The 16,024-nt window shown below is 39.5% G+C and overlaps 1 protein-coding gene across 1 annotated transcript in view; it reads right to left on the bottom strand.

Annotated features, from left to right (window-relative positions):
- Window positions 1-14,510, bottom strand: part of cpne2 (copine II) — a gene marked incomplete at both ends in the record, with an annotated part of 32,513 nt that extends 18,003 nt beyond the window's left edge. The window contains 8 exons of the mRNA XM_080028238.1: window positions 3,013-3,099; window positions 4,616-4,714; window positions 5,889-5,978; window positions 6,208-6,291; window positions 7,296-7,367; window positions 7,638-7,712; window positions 8,586-8,765; window positions 14,334-14,510. Of these exons, the coding sequence (XP_079884364.1) occupies window positions 3,013-3,099; window positions 4,616-4,714; window positions 5,889-5,978; window positions 6,208-6,291; window positions 7,296-7,367; window positions 7,638-7,712; window positions 8,586-8,765; window positions 14,334-14,510 (864 nt within the window). The remainder of the gene's footprint in view (window positions 1-3,012; window positions 3,100-4,615; window positions 4,715-5,888; window positions 5,979-6,207; window positions 6,292-7,295; window positions 7,368-7,637; window positions 7,713-8,585; window positions 8,766-14,333) is intronic.
- Between the last annotated feature and the right edge of the window lie 1,514 nt (window positions 14,511-16,024).

Below are 16,024 nucleotides of genomic sequence, written 5' to 3'. Positions count from 1 at the left end.
GATTCTACAGAGAAAGCAATTTTTGAAAATTGCATTTGATCAAATCAATTAAATCATTAGACTGCTGTAAACTTTACTAGAATTATACACAGTTAACTCAAATAACCCACACAATAAAAGCATACTGTTATTATTATACTGTATATATTTTTTTACACACAGTGTACACAGTGTCCTTTAAAAGCATTTGTTCTTCACTGCTTATTCTAACACAACAGACTATGTAGAAACAAATCTCACTAAACCTAGCACAGCATATAAATAAAGTACTAACTCCTTTATAGTAATAAAAAATACATCTAAATGTGTATTAAAATGAATAAAAAACAAGCTTTTTTCCTGACTACCAATAGAGTACCGATTATTATGTTGTTCAAACACAAATTCCACCCCAATTACAATGCATATTTACCATGGATTTTACTGTCATTAGCCTAATCCCTGCCGGCAGCCAACAATATAATTACTGTATTTGTGGTTTTGTCCATGTACTGGATGTGTGTGTGTGTGTGTGTGTGTGTGTGTGTGTGTGTGTGTGTGTGTGTGTGTGTGTGTGTGTGTGTGTGTGTGTGTGTGTGTGTGTATCATGTGATTGTGTGTGTGCACATCCGTACAAAGGCTTGTTCATGAATAGGAAGGAAAGGAATCAATTATGGAAGCTTGTCATCATATGCACACAGCTTTAATGTCATTCCAGTAGGCATCTAAAGACTCAGTGTTCCAGCTTAATGTGTCTTCAGTGGGCCTCAAAGCTGCTGCATCAATTAGTTATTCAGACGGCGTTATGAACACCCAGTTAGAAGTGTGTCAGCGGATCAAAACCACAACGGTTTTATTAAATGTTTTCAATAAGTCAATTTAAGATGGGTCATTATCAGGTAACAAGGCTTGACGAAAGCCTGATGGATATGTTTGACAGTTATGTGCGTTATTTTTGATACTTCATTCTCCTTTAATGTGAGAGTTTAGGGAGCGCTCGTGGTGTAGTGGTTAGAGTAAAAAAAAATGTTTAGGTCTTGAAATGTTAAGAAACTGTATGTAATATTCTACAAGGTACATTTTGATTTAATTGAATTATTGTTATAGAAGCAGTTGCAAAAAACAACAAGTTCCACCGTTAACTTGAGAAGGTTTATTTGAAAGAGAACTTCTCATTAAAACTATTCCCCATCTCTTTTGTTCATTTCCATCTGTGGGATTTCTCTTGATTTTTCTATGACTAACTCACTCTGCGTTGAGTGTTTTGTCAGAGTGATTGTTATTTGGTCTTCTCTCCTAGTCCTACTCTGCTCTATCCTGAAATTCTATAGGTCAAAACCATTGTTGTATGTTTTATGTTCTCTCCAGTTTCATTCCATTTTAGTGAACCTATTGTATTGTCTCTGTTACACCAGTGCACATACAGTATATGATGTAGCCTACTGTGATGCACCATTGCAGTGGAACGCATTGATGGAGAAGGGACAGGTTATTGCATGGCTGGCAATGGTTTGCTGCAGTCCAGCACAACATAAATGTACAACAAATGACCGTGTAAAGCAGGCAAGAAAAAATATATTTTGTAAATTAGTAGGCATTTTAAAGTCATAGTTTCATGTTCCATCCTGTTGCATATTTCCATTAGATCTTTGATTCATAATGAAAATAATTTATTATTTATTATTGTTATTTCCCGAACATAAGATTTTGAATTTTATGAGAGTAGTGTCGCTCCAAAAAATGATTTAAAATGAACGATAAAGATCAAACTGAAAACTTCAAACTGCAATAATTCTTTTGGGGGGGTGACTCTACTCTGTGACTTATATATTTAAAATGTCAGTGGATCTATTGGTTTTATTTACATAAAGTGCACATGCATTACTGCAGTACCTCACCTTGTTACTGAGCTTATTAGTAAGTTAAGTTATCCTAAGGCAGATGCAAAACCTCCATGGGTAGAGACAGAGCCGGCCCAAGCCTTCAGGGGGCCCTAAGCGAAATATGATTAGGGGGCCCCTCTCCAATGTTAGCGCTGCTGAAACTATAGATCTTTGTTAAATATCATTCACACACCCAGTGTTTTCTGCTAGTGCCTCCCCTGTGCGGCTGTGTGAAAATATTAGACAGCCGAGATTCAGACCCTTCTAGGGGGGTCCGGGGGTATGCCCCCCCGGGAGATTTTTTTAACCTTTTTAAAGTGAAATGCATGAATCTGGTGCACTTTGAGAGGAAAATTAAGAGGCTAAATCTGAGAAATTTTGTGTGAACAAATTATTTGGAGACACTGGGTCAGATGAGTTAGAAGCTATTGAAGAAGGACACATGGATTTTCCATAAAAATATTGATATAAAATAAAATATTATGGAGGGTCCTCTGGGTTGGGCTTGGAGCTCTTTTTCTTTTACGGGACATATTTCTCTGTAATATAGTGAATGCATTTAAATGCAGTGTGAGGAACGAAGCAGAAGAACTCTGTTGTCCAGCTACTGTATCTTTTTTTCCACAGACAAGGCTGAAATAGGCTGTATAGACTATACACAGTGCATGGGCAACTGAGGGCAGCCCCATTTCCAATTGTTTTTAAATAAACTCAATACACACTGTGCATGGATGTGAACGTGACATGATCAGATAATTTCGGATTTCCTCCCAGATTAACTGATTACATTTTTAGGCTATAAATTATCTAGACCAAAACATTTTATTCCTTTTTTGTACGATAACTCACATTTGCATAATATGATGTTAATATAAAAAAAAAAAAAAAAAAAAAAAAAAAACATTTTTTTTTCTTTTTTTTTTAGGGGGCCCCCCAGGCAGTCGGGGGCCCTAAGCGGCCGCTTAGTTCGCTTATGCCTCGGGCCGGCTCTGGGTAGAGATGCAGGAGATGTAGAATTGATTGATTGATTTGATTTGAGATTTGGGGAACATGTTTTAGATGTGCTTTCACAGGTCAATGTACCACCCAACCATCATTATTATTGACACCCAAACACAAGTAGACCAAAGCTCCATCCAGCCATTCTCACCTTACATAACTTGACAATGATAAATCCAGAGTTTTTATAATTCTTCTTCTTCTTCTGTTTCTTGGGGTTGATGCAATCGAACTCCACCTGAGAAATAAATAAATAGAAAAGACAATTGCAGAAAAAAGACAGATGACATGTATCAGTACCAGAAAAGGGAAACATCCAGAAAGAGACAGGGGAAACAATGACTAAAGCAGAGATGACAGCTGTGTTGGTGAGAGTAACGGTGTGATGGGGCAGAGTGAACAGACAATTGTAGGACTGTGACTTTGATCTGTATGTATTCCACACGTGGCCTATAGCTAACTATGCTTTGGTAGTGTAATGTACAGTTTAGATAAAAACACACATGTAAAAAGAAACCATTTGTATTGATGAATATGAAGATGAAAGAAAAATGAAGCTTCAGAACCCCAGACCCCCCCCCCCCCCCCACACACACACACACACACACACGCACATACACAGGCTCAACTGCCTTAAGTGAGCTGGTGATTCATATGACATGTAGCTATAAATGCCTTGCCATGTTACTAGGCTCAGCTAAAGACAGTTTTTACATCTGAAAAGCACCTTTTATTTTCTCATCCTCCTTTGAACACACTGTCTCTTTCTCTCCATCCCCCATCTCCACTCCTCCTGCCTCTAGTCTTTCTTTTGCTGGTTATTTACCACACATGAAGAGACTCAGTGGGAGAATAAGTCATAACGCTGCTTTGGAACATGCACACACACAGCTTTACAAATAACACACACAAACACACGTTTTATCACAAACAGATGCACACTCAAACAGACACACATACACAGCTCTACTAATGAATGAATGGTGTTCAGATGCCTGGGACTTTACATCTTTCGCAGACAAGAAATGCAAATGTGATTTTTTTTTAATTTCAATTCATTTAAATAGTTTTTATTCATTAGCAGCTAACAAGTAAAACCGAGCCAGGCCATACTGTGTGATAAATGCAGCCATGCAAAGCTGTGCATTATTATTCCGAGTTCATTGTTGGACGATTGGAGTGAATGCATTTAAACTGCACATTTGGAAATATGGGGCAGAGTTGTGGCCTATTCAGCAGAGCTCAAAGATAAAATCAAACTGCCATATATTTGCTGATGAGAAAGTATGACTCAGTTTTTTTGTGCAAGATCAGCACACATTGGTCAAATGTTTCAAAATCAAATCAGCCACTGAGGTGTTGCATCACAAACTGCAGGATGTAATTGCCCACAAACTTGACATTGTTGCTATAAATTGTACGAAGCTGTACATTACAGCCTACTGTTTGCCTAACCAGACCCAGCTAACATGATGACACAACCCTGAAGCTTCACATGCATGTGAACATATTGACACATATACAGTAGTACTATTTTATATTATGTGAGCATGCTGATGTTGAGCATAGTGAGATACCTGACTTTCAGAGAAAAATCATAAAACAACAAATTGACAACTAGCAATATAAAGCTGTAAACAGCACTTAAACACTACCTGAATGGAAATAAACAAAGATAATTCAAACTTAATGTACTATATTGAACTGACAAACACACACTTCCTTTTTCTAGTGTCATATCCATATGTATTTACCTCCACTGAGTTCTGAGCTCCACTCATCTTGGTAACAGTGGTTTGAAACTCTCCTATGAAGTCGTGGCCTCCATCATTATCGTAGTCGTAACACAGGACCTGTGATGGTGTAGAACAGGGGTTTTCAAAGTGTGCCCCCCCTCAGAGAACAAATTTCAGCTGAGCCCCCCCCCAAAAAAAGTTATAAATCCCTGTGTGTTTTGAAAGATCTTTTAATTATTTTACATAATTTAAACAACTCTGTTCCTATTTTACACATTTTAATTATTTTTTTGAAACATTCTAAACATCTTTGTGCGTTTTTAAACACACTTTCTTAACATTTTAACATCTTTATCGAAGTATGTTTTTGTTTTGCTTAAAATACATTTGAACATCTTAATCCAGTGGTTCCTGCTTCCTTTAAGCATAGGGTCCGTGGGTATGCCCCCCCCCCCCCCCGGGAGATTTTTTTAAAGTTTTTTAAAGTGAAATGCATGAATCTGGTGCACTTTGAGAGGGAAACTAAGAGGCTAAATATGAGGAATTTTGTGTGAACAAATAATTTGGAAACACTCGGTCGGATGAATTAGAAGCTATTGAAGAAAGAATTTTCCATAAAAATATTACTTTAAAATAAAATATTATGCAGGGTCCTCTGGGTTGGGCTAGGTGCTCATTTTCTTTAACAAGACATATTTCTCTGTAATATAGTGAATGCATTTAAATGCAGTGAGAGGAACGAAGCAGAAGAACTCTTGTCCAGCTATCTTTATTTCCACAGACAAGGCTGAAATAGGCTATAGACTATACACAGTGCATGAGAAACTGAGGGCAGTCTGATTTCCAAATGTTTTTAAATAAACTCAATACACACTGTGCATGGATGTGAACGTGACATCACGTGATCAGTTAACCTCGGATTATCTCCCAGATGATCTGATTCAATTATTAGGCTATTAACTATCTAGACCAAAACATTGTATTAATTTTTTTGTATGATAACTTACATTTGCTTAATATGAGGTTAATATCAAAAACACATACATATTCATCCGCGCCCCCCCAGTTTCCTTTCTATAAATGTATTTTTCTCTGGTGTTTTTGCCCTCTTTACACTTCTCCATACTTTTCACACTTGCATGTATGATCATCCTAAAAACTGTCCGTTTTCAAATGTTACATTTTATTAAACAAAATCCATATTTGGTTGTATTTTAAATGGGCCGCAGCACCTATCGCAGAAATTCTGCACCACACCTTTTTTGTTACATATACAACTGTAGCCACAAACCTTAATGTTTCTATCCACGTCTCCATTGCAGAGAGAAATGAGTGGCACGGTAAAGGGCTTCCAAGCCGGATCTAAAGTGTTCTTGATGACCTGACGTCACAGAAACAGAGACAAAGGTCAGTGATCCTTGAATTTACACAGCATCAGCAGCCGATATGTAATGCAGCCGTAACCAGAGTAGAATTACTGTAATCTGTTTGATCCAGCCTCCCACACTTAATGTTCTTCCTTCTGCAAGACCTAGTTTAGCTTAAAATAACATGGTTCACATGAATGACTATCGGATGAGGGTACTTTTCATCCAAACCCGATAACTCACCTCTGTCCTGTGAACCAGCATCCACTTGCCATCTTCTCCCTGTTTGTGAAACTCCAGGTAGGGGTCTGACTTACCAAAGAAATCCTGCAGAGAACAGAGGCAGTTTCTTTTACACGTGTATCACAATTTGACTAATGCTTATAGTATGCTAAAATGAAGCGTCCTGAAAATAACCCACCATATTGAAGAGAATTTAGTTTTATTTTGTTTAGTTTGAAAGAGTAATTCATGCCTTTATTAGGATTTATATTGTACTAGCGTAACTCATTATAGGTGGTATCTTTTTTTTAAATCTTTTTTTGGCATTTTTATGCTTTATTGATAGTGTAGAGACAGAGTTGAAATGGGGCAGAGAGGGGAGTGACATGCAGAGAACGACCGCGGGCTGGAATCTAACCCGGGTCCGCTGCTGGCCGAGGCCCATGGAGGGGACGCCCTACCAACTGAGCTAAGGGCGCCCCCATATGTGGTATCTTTATCATGTATTCGTAGCTTACACTTAGACCAAAATGCAGCAGCTCGGCCTCCAGACAGGACTGGAATGCACATTACTTACGTACATTAATACACAGTGGGCACATACCTAAGTTTTAGGCTTCCGGAATGTGTTTTTGAACATGTGAAGCACTTTGGTCAACTATTGTTGTTTTTAAATGAGCTATATAAATACATTTGAACTTGAACTTGAACACTCCAGGTGGTATAACCAGAGGGTGCACAGCAGGCACACATCAGCATTTGTTCAAATCACAATTCAAGCTGTGCTGTTCCTGATCCGCTGTCATTCTTCCATCTCCATTTTCCAGCTGCTACTCAATAGGTTCAAAAATTTTAATAATCTTGTATTAAAATGTCATATAAATCCTGCATGTTTCCATTTCCAACTGATGGCCCGTACATTGGCTAATAGAGTGAATAATGTGAAAACATTTACTGTAAATGTCTGGACTTTGCTTGTGTGTCCTAAAGTAGTTTTGAAATGTACCCCGAGTGTTTTTTCCATTACATTTGCATATAAATTGTGTGTTTGTGTGTGTGTGTGTGTGTGTGTGTGTGTGTGTGTGTGTGTGTGTGTGTGTGTGCGCTACCTTCTTATCCAGTTTACGCCCACTCAGGGTCAAAGTGATGATTCTGTTGTCAGACAGCTCCTGAGCTGTTATCTAAAATAACAGTGCAGCATTAAATCAGCTGCAACAAATATTAACATTCACAACAACATCAGCACCAATAACAACAACATCAACATCACTTTCATCCACATCTACAAACAGGTAAACAACAAGGACTGCATACACAATTATGTCATACCGTACAGTGTGTGTGCGTGTGTGTGTGTGTGTGTGTGTGTGTGTGTGTGTGTGTGTGTGTGTGTGTGTGTGTGTCTGTGTATGTAGGAGGGTGTAAGATACAGAGACAGTACTCGTTCTTACTGTAACGGTTCCTTTGCCAGCCGGCTTCCCATTGGCTAAGATCAATGGTCTGTGAAGTTTTTTATTGGACACAATCTAGTAAACAATTAAAGAGAGATACAAAGGACAGGAATAATACATTATAAAACATTATCATCGGATACAGGTAAGACAAAAAAACAAATCTTTATTTTTCCTAAACACAGCCAGAGCCTAATTCTATCACTAACTCGTTTCCAACTATTGACTGTTGATTATCATATGTTTAGTAGTTTGGTGCTTTGACTCACTCATTTTGCCTTTTAACTTTCTGTCTACACCATAAGTGGGAATGTGTTGTATTGTAATGGACACCTGTTAGTTCACCTGCACAGCTCTGGCATCAGCTCGGTATTTTACTGTTATAACTGTCATGGTCATTGGTCAATGTGTTGGTAGTTGGTATTTTGTTTTATTATATGTTAATCCCACTATGGTTTCACAGTGAATGTGCTCATTCAAAATGTCTTCATCCAAAATGCAGTGCACAGTGGAGACTTAGGGGTGTCACCCCTTGACAGTGGCACAGGAGTTTAGAAAAAATCCCCAAAAAGCACCAAAGAAATGTTTTAGTTGTTGATTCTAATGCTAAGAGAAGAACTGGACATACAGCAAAAAGTATACAATGTTGTTGTAATTACTCAGAATTACTCATGGGGGGGGACAAAAGATACGCACTATAGCTTTAAACATTGTATTTAAATATAAAATAATAAAAGGGTATCCAACAAGGCTGAACTTAGCAGGGTTGTGGTAAACAAATAATGTTTAAAAATAGTTTTAACAATGATCTGCATCACCGTGCTGATAAGTCAATAAGTGTTGGGGAACGTGTTTCCACCAATGTTGTGTGAACTGCTCAGGACAAGAAACTTTTGAAATGGAGCGCTACAAAAACAAACAGGCCTGAAATGGAGAAATGATTCATACCACTCCGACTGTACAAATGAATTCTCCCAGGAAGTCATGTTCATAGAGCTGCGCGGCACACTTGTCTTCATCGAAGATGGCAAAACGTAGCTTCTGGACCTCCTCAAAGTGGTAGTCCACCTGAAACTTCTTTCCAAACACTGGGTTCAAGTTGTTCACTGCTGTTTCTGTGCGGCCAAGCTAAAAGAGACAAAGAATATAAAACCAATAAAAAATCATTTAAATGCACACAGTGGATTGTGGCTGTACGTACATCCAGTGGAAGAGGTTTTACTGAAATGGCCAAAATCACCAATAAGACTCAAAGGTAACTAAGGTTTTTAGTAAACATTGGCCATCAACTTGCCTAGGGACTGTGGATAAGAGAATAAGCCATTTATTTCCTTCAATTAAAAATATAGACATGCACACTAGGAAACCATGAGTCTTATTGTAGTTGGGATCATCTTATATTTAGTATGAAAACAAAGTAACCTGGTTATATCATCCCATTACTCTAACACTTTTCAGGTTTCTGATTGTGTCAGGGCAGGCTTGACTCTGACCCCTGCACATCCAGTAATTTGTATATCAAAACAGTAGAAGACAAACCCAATAAGTCTCAGTTTGCCTGGACTCAACATCAGTGACAGTTCTAGGCACTCCATCTTAACACCAGTAATGAAATACAAGAGCAAGACGTTCTAATAAAAAATAAATAAAAGTAAAACTATGTATTTTGCACTGCAAGACATCACACATTGGAGTATTGAACATTTAAAAGTAGGCTAGCATTGCTAAAACAACGTCCAGTGCAGCATCTCAACTGTATGAAAAAGTGTCAAGAGGTCAAGGTCATGTAAAACCAATACCTTTACAATATTAAAGGTGCTACAAGGAACTTTTAAATATTTCAAATTGTTCCTCTGATGATCATAAATGACATACAGCGAACAAGACCATCAGTGCAAAGAATTCTATTTTTATATAGTTTTTCTTAATGCCTTTTTCCTGGGTACGCTCACCCAGGAAGTACAGCTGTCGTAGTAAAAACACTACCGCTTTTGTCCAAAGGGGGTGCAAGAATGAACACAAACTGAAAGTTCCTCGGAGCACCTTTAATATGAAAGAATGAATTCAGTATTTGAAGGCACCTCATTAACAAAACACAGCTGCTCGTGCTTCTCCCTCTATGCCTACGGATTCCACAATAACCTATGAATTTAGTTCTGTACAAGCAATAGGCTAGAAGCATTCATTTGTTTTCTCTCCATGAAAGCTCTCTCTGTTCTCAGCGTTTATTTCTCAGAGAAGAAAATCATTGTAGATTGTTAATGTTTTAATCCCAAACTTTATTTTCCTGAATTTCAATTTATTTTCCCGGGTGGGCCCAGTTTTGAGGTTTACAATTCTGTGCTCTCGTGACCGCCAACAAAACACTGATCAGAGTGCGTAGGTGTCCGTAAGAGCACAGTGATGAACATGTTATTTGCTCAGGTCCTTTAAACCAGGAGGTTGGATGACTAATACTCACTGGCCTTGCTACTCTTTAGTCTGACTCACCCAGAACACACAGCATAGTGTGTTTATCCACCATTACATGAGGTCAGTATACATTAAGCCTGTTACTACTTCTGAATGTGATGGAAAATAAAAGGCATTTTTGAAGTGGTCTTGATCTGAAAGGGTGGCCATGACATGACAATTACCAGGTACTGAATTAAGTCTGTCCTGCTGATTACCACACAGTAAACAAGACACTTCACTTAAAGATGAAGTAAGCTATTTATTTATGTTAATATAAGTGTGAAATCGTTCTTTATTCGTACAGTGATTACTTACATAGTATGCGAGTTTCATAAAGCCGATCTCTCAGTCACTCACTCTGCATATAATCGGCAAATAAACTTTTCAGGGATCCCGAAACTGGTATCCAATCAGAAGAGAGAACGCTACTAACCGGCACCCGTCTCACTGCCGGTGCACGTGCAGAGCGACAGATGTGTGAATCTGTATGCGCCTACAATGGCGGAGCAGGTAAAAATCCTTCCCAATGTCTGTTTTGATGGTTTTTATCATGTTTTATCACACTTATGGATCTGAGCTGATGCTAGATAACTCGCTGCTTGAAAACCGCATTGCATTATTGTGGTGACGTAGGGACGAGCGAGGGGACCGCTAACTGCAGTAACTGACAGGAAGTTAGCTAAACGGACCATTCCGCTTACTGAACCTTTAATTTGTTGTCATATTCTATTACAGTGTTAACAAATGTAATGTGGTGCTTCCATGTTTAGACATAAGTGCTGCTAAGTTGAAGTGAGCTGACTAGAATTAGTTCACACAGAGAATAATACTGGCAGCGCAGAGTTGGTGATGACCCCCACAGCTATCGTTCCTTTTCAGCCACGATAAAGGTGTGGCCCTAAGAATGGCTATGTTGAACGGTCAGCTGGTTGTTTGTTCCAACGTGTTGATCCAGACCGCAGTATCTCGAAAACTACTGGATTGATTGTCATGAATATTTGTACAGACATTTGCGGCCCCAAGAAGATTGATCCTATTGACTTTGATGTTCACCTCACATTTCCTTAAGCGCCACCATGAGGTTGACATTTGTGTTTAAACATCTCAAAATTGATGGATGGATGGCCATGCAATTTAGTATACACACATTCATTTCACTTACTGAATAACTGTAAAGACGAGATATCTCTGTAAAATGTACCTTACATGCCATTATTAAAGCCACTACGAGTAACATTGCACGTTGGCGGCCCCTTTGGACAAAAGCGGTAGTATTTTTACGACGCCAGCTGTTGTGAAGCTGTTTTCTAGCTCGTACCGGGCGTGCGAGATTCAAATAATCAGGAAGCAATATAGTGCATGTCCGTGTGTTGAAAGTGTGAGGGCACTGGACTCTTTTCGGCTCCGTGAGAGTGGTTAGTGACACAGCATCAACTAATGCCAGTCAGTGCTACACACACCTGATTGCAATGAGTTGATGCAGTGTCACCTCTCACGGAGCTGAAAGATTCCGTCTCCTCACAGAAAGCGAATGAACGAGAGACGGCAGTTAGTATGGATCACGATGAGGTAATGTGTTTATGTTCTTGTAAATAATGACTATTTCAGATGAATAATGGTCATCTGATGATGGTGAGGCAAAGTAAACTTTGTTTTAGTAGGCTACCGCTCATTAATTTAGGAGTAAACACTGCAGTCTAGTTCGCTTCCGTGAAATTGTGTTTACGTTGCTTGGCAACGCCCTCCCGCCCGCCTATCACTCTCCTTTTTAGCTTTTCTTCATTGCATTTTCTTTTTTTTCTTTGATGGTTCAGCCCCGTTATCAGTCACTATGACGACAAATAACTGTCTCAAACAAGGCTCCCGCTCCCCTTCCCTCACCTGGAGGGATAGGCTTCTCAAATTGCGTTGCTGCGCCACACTGAAATCTGCGACCAATACGGATATGTGACCATAGAGCATGCACCCGTGAACCGAAAATCGGACTGGGTGTGCGACCAGACCAAACGCAGTAATAAAAACTATATAAAAACGTCTTTCTTTGCACTGATGGTCTCGTTTGCTGTTAAAGGTAATTTATGATTATGAGAGGAAACATGAGGCTGTTTAAAAGATATTTAAATGTTACTCGTAGCTGCTTTAATGCTTTCATCCAACATATCTTACATTCTTCTGAGTATACAGACTAAGAACTGAGAAGAGGCAGGCTGCAGACTTGGTCAAGAGGGAAAAGGGTTTTTACTTCAGCCTACTAAATGTGGTTACAAAACATATCCTTCTGTCTGTTGCATGGGAAGAGAGCAGAGCAGAAGGGCTGCACTTTGTGGCTTAAAAGCTGATATTACTGGGGCATCATGGCAGGCCTGACAGGCTGTAGTGTGCGTCTCGTATTTCTTGTTGCTATCATTAACATTGCTCAAATGACTATGAAAATGACCCTTTTGGCACTTCATTCTCTTTCTGCCCTCTTTTTGTAATCTTTAGTTCATTTTCCCCTCACCCTTTTCTCATCTCCCTCTCTCACACCACCTCACACTCAAACCCCCCTCCCCTCCCCTCTCCCTCCCCCCCCCCCCCCTCTCTCTCTCTCTCTCTCTCTCTCACCACCGATGGACCCAGCTGCCTCTCGCACCTCTATCACCTGACAGACAGACAGTGAGATGGACAGAGGGGGGACGACTGGCAGGGTTCGTCCAGCTATTTCAGAGTAAAATTCAAGCACTTTTCCAACACCTACAAAATAAAAGTTATACTTGAAGCAAGGATATTTTTTTAATGATTTTATGCATTGCTCAACCTGTAAAACGGAAGGGTATTCGTATAATGTATTTTTACAATTACCTTATAAAGCAAAAAAATTAGTTATGACAATATTCGCTGAAAATTAGGTAATTCCACATTGCCAATCAAAATGAATGTGCTCCAATTTAGTAACATTTTGTATTATAATTGGTTAATTGAAAAACATGGGGAAAATATTATTGACAGTCCCTAAGTCAGTCTGATGAATGTGCAGAAAATGCAGCATTTCTATTCATGTGTTCAGAACTCAAGCAGGTTTCAAACCTCGAAAACACAATATTTAAAACCAGACATTTTCCAAACTTTCCGTGCTAACCCTGGACTGGGGAAAGAAAGCAGAAAGACAATCGGAGGAGGGAGCAAACAAAGCTCACAGGAGGGGATCAGAGAAAGTGAGAAAGCCTGGGTGTGAGAGAGAAAAAGCGAGCTGTGGATAATATCCGAGAAAAGGTTTGGCACTCCTCTATCGTTCCCTCACTCACTCCAGGAGCACTGAGCTTTTGTTTCCCTTCCCATTGCCATAGTAACTGTTGGCAATTTCACATAGGAGCCACATGCCCTGCCGACCGACAGAGTTAGCTAAGAGGCACTCGCCTACACACACACACGCACGCACACACGCACGCACGCACGCACGCACACACACACACACACACACACACACACACAGCACAGCACAGCACAGGCACACATAAACACTAAAGTCAGTTTGCGCTGTTGACCAGCTATTCCAGAAAAGCCTTGAGGCAGCAGCCTACATACACCAAAACTTCATCACAACGTTCCTTTTTAGCATCATACATTCACATCACACAATGATCGTAGAATTACATCATGGCAGGTGTATCTACAAAAGACAAATAGAAAACAATATTCAATGGGCTTGTACTAAACTTATCTGCACACAGTTTATTTAAAAGTTGTATTTGTTCCATCAATTTCTGTCTAATAACTTGGCCTGCAAACTATTGTTCATTGGCGGAGCAGTTTTCATTCCAAAAGAGGGGGCTCTTTGTCCGCTGAAAGGTCAACACTGTCAAGATGGCATGTTATTTGTCAACTTTATGCGGAACATTTCCAGGGATTAATTGTATTTCCTCGACCGGACCCACTAATTGTGGCTATTAGATTGGAATTGATTGATTTCACAGTGAATTAAACACAGTTTTAAATGTTGGTGAGACCAACCCTTTAACCTGCATGTCTTTGGACTGAGGCAGCGGTGGAGATGACCTTGAAATCGCATATAACTGTACCAGGTTTGCTAAAACCTGGTACAATGCATCTCTCATTGCTCTAAACAAGGTTAATGTTTCTTTTGTACATTGTCCCTGTTCAAATAAAGTTACATTACATTACATCTGCGGGCAAGAAAAGAATGTGAAGTTCTTTCCAGCTATCAGTTATTCTCTTATCCCAATATTATCCCTCTGTCCTTACCTCCACCCAGTTCCCATCCACTTCATGAAAGAGGACACAGAACGGGTCCGACTTGGAGGCTACATCTCGGTCGAGCAGGTTGGCTGCGGTGACAGAGAGCTCCACCCGAGTGATGCAGTGCTGAGGTGCGACAGTGCGCGTCTGCCCATCAGCGGTCGAGCCTAAAGTGTAGGCCATGCTCACAGGTCACTGCTTATCACCCTGGAGAAAAGAGAGCAGAAAAATACTGTAGAATTAACTTTTGTGTCATATACACACGCACACACACACACACACACACAGTTGCACTTTGGAATCTCAATCTTGGCTGTGTACTAACAATGGATTTTCAGTGGACACACAGTAAAGAGGACTATGAGGAGATATCTCAAAGAAAATTCAAACGGTGATTTTGACAAAGGCATTCTCCAGAATCACTGACTCCACCTTGTTAATATGATCAATGAACGAATGCAGATACTTAAAAAACATAAAGCTACATAAATATGCTATCATGATTCTGTTAATCAGGTACAATGATATGTAATATGTCAATTTCACCATCTCAGTTTATTGTGTGACCATGCTAATATTTGCTCATTTGAAGCACTAAACACAAAGTATAGGGCGGATGCTGCGGTTAAATAAACACCTAAATGTAAATTTTGGACCTTTTATTTATATAAGTATGAAAGACATGTTATGGAAGCTAAATTGACAAAAATCTCAAAATGTACCAGTGCTTGAAAACACTGTTTTTGGCTTCCGTGTCTCACCTTAAAGGACTCTATTCAATATGGCAAGGTTTATAACCCTTTCAGCACTATTAATGTATTGAACTGGAAACAGGGTCAATCTCCTACATTATGTTCATGAGATGTTATGCAGCACCTTACACTAGAAAAGAGGCTCTGTTGACAAATGAGGGTGTTAGTTGTAAAACTTGTAGTGGCTGGTATCATGTCTACGGTGCCCACCATCTCTACCATTGTGTCCTTGAGCAAGACACTTAACCACAAACTACTCCAGGGGCGCTGTACTACGGCTGGAAACCCAACCTTTGGAAACCCAACCAACCATAGGAGGACCATACGCAAGCACGCACACACACAAACACACACGAATACAGTGCAAATTCCGAGCTGGAATCAAAGCCATTGCATTAACTCTGAAAAAAGAGAAGTGGAGGAAAAAAATACATCATGAGAAAAAACACACATAGGCGGAACACCTATTTGTTTATAAAGGTGGTTGTGCTCTCAGAGCTGCAAGCTAAAATGATGCTGTCTGTTGCTAAGATACTAATGTGTCATTACCAGCGTGCTCCTCCCATTCTGCTCCTGTGATGTCACAGTGGTGATGTGCTGAAAATATACCAGAGCAGTATTTTCATTCATTGTCTCAGTCATTCATAGCTGATGCCCCCCATCAGGGGGGAATTCACTCAATCATTCATTGTTCACAGATGGCAAATGCACAAGAAAAGCTCATATGAATTAAACACACAATGTCTGTTGTGCGTGATCTTGAGGATACACTAATGCAGGCGTTAAAGCAGAATATCCTGTAGAATCTGCCTACAATTGTCTAAAAAGAATTATGAGAGCTATTATTAAGAGAGGAAAACTATTTACCCTACTATGTATCTATCTATGATTGTGGACTGTCCTACATTTCTTCTTCATTTGTTTTTCTGTTATGTGTTTTGGTTT

The sequence above is a fragment of the Ammodytes marinus genome (genome assembly GCF_949987685.1).
Source record: "Ammodytes marinus genome assembly, chromosome: 5".
Lineage (NCBI taxonomy): Eukaryota > Metazoa > Chordata > Actinopteri > Uranoscopiformes > Ammodytidae > Ammodytes > Ammodytes marinus.
This window is presented reverse-complemented; position numbering and strand designations above follow the sequence as displayed.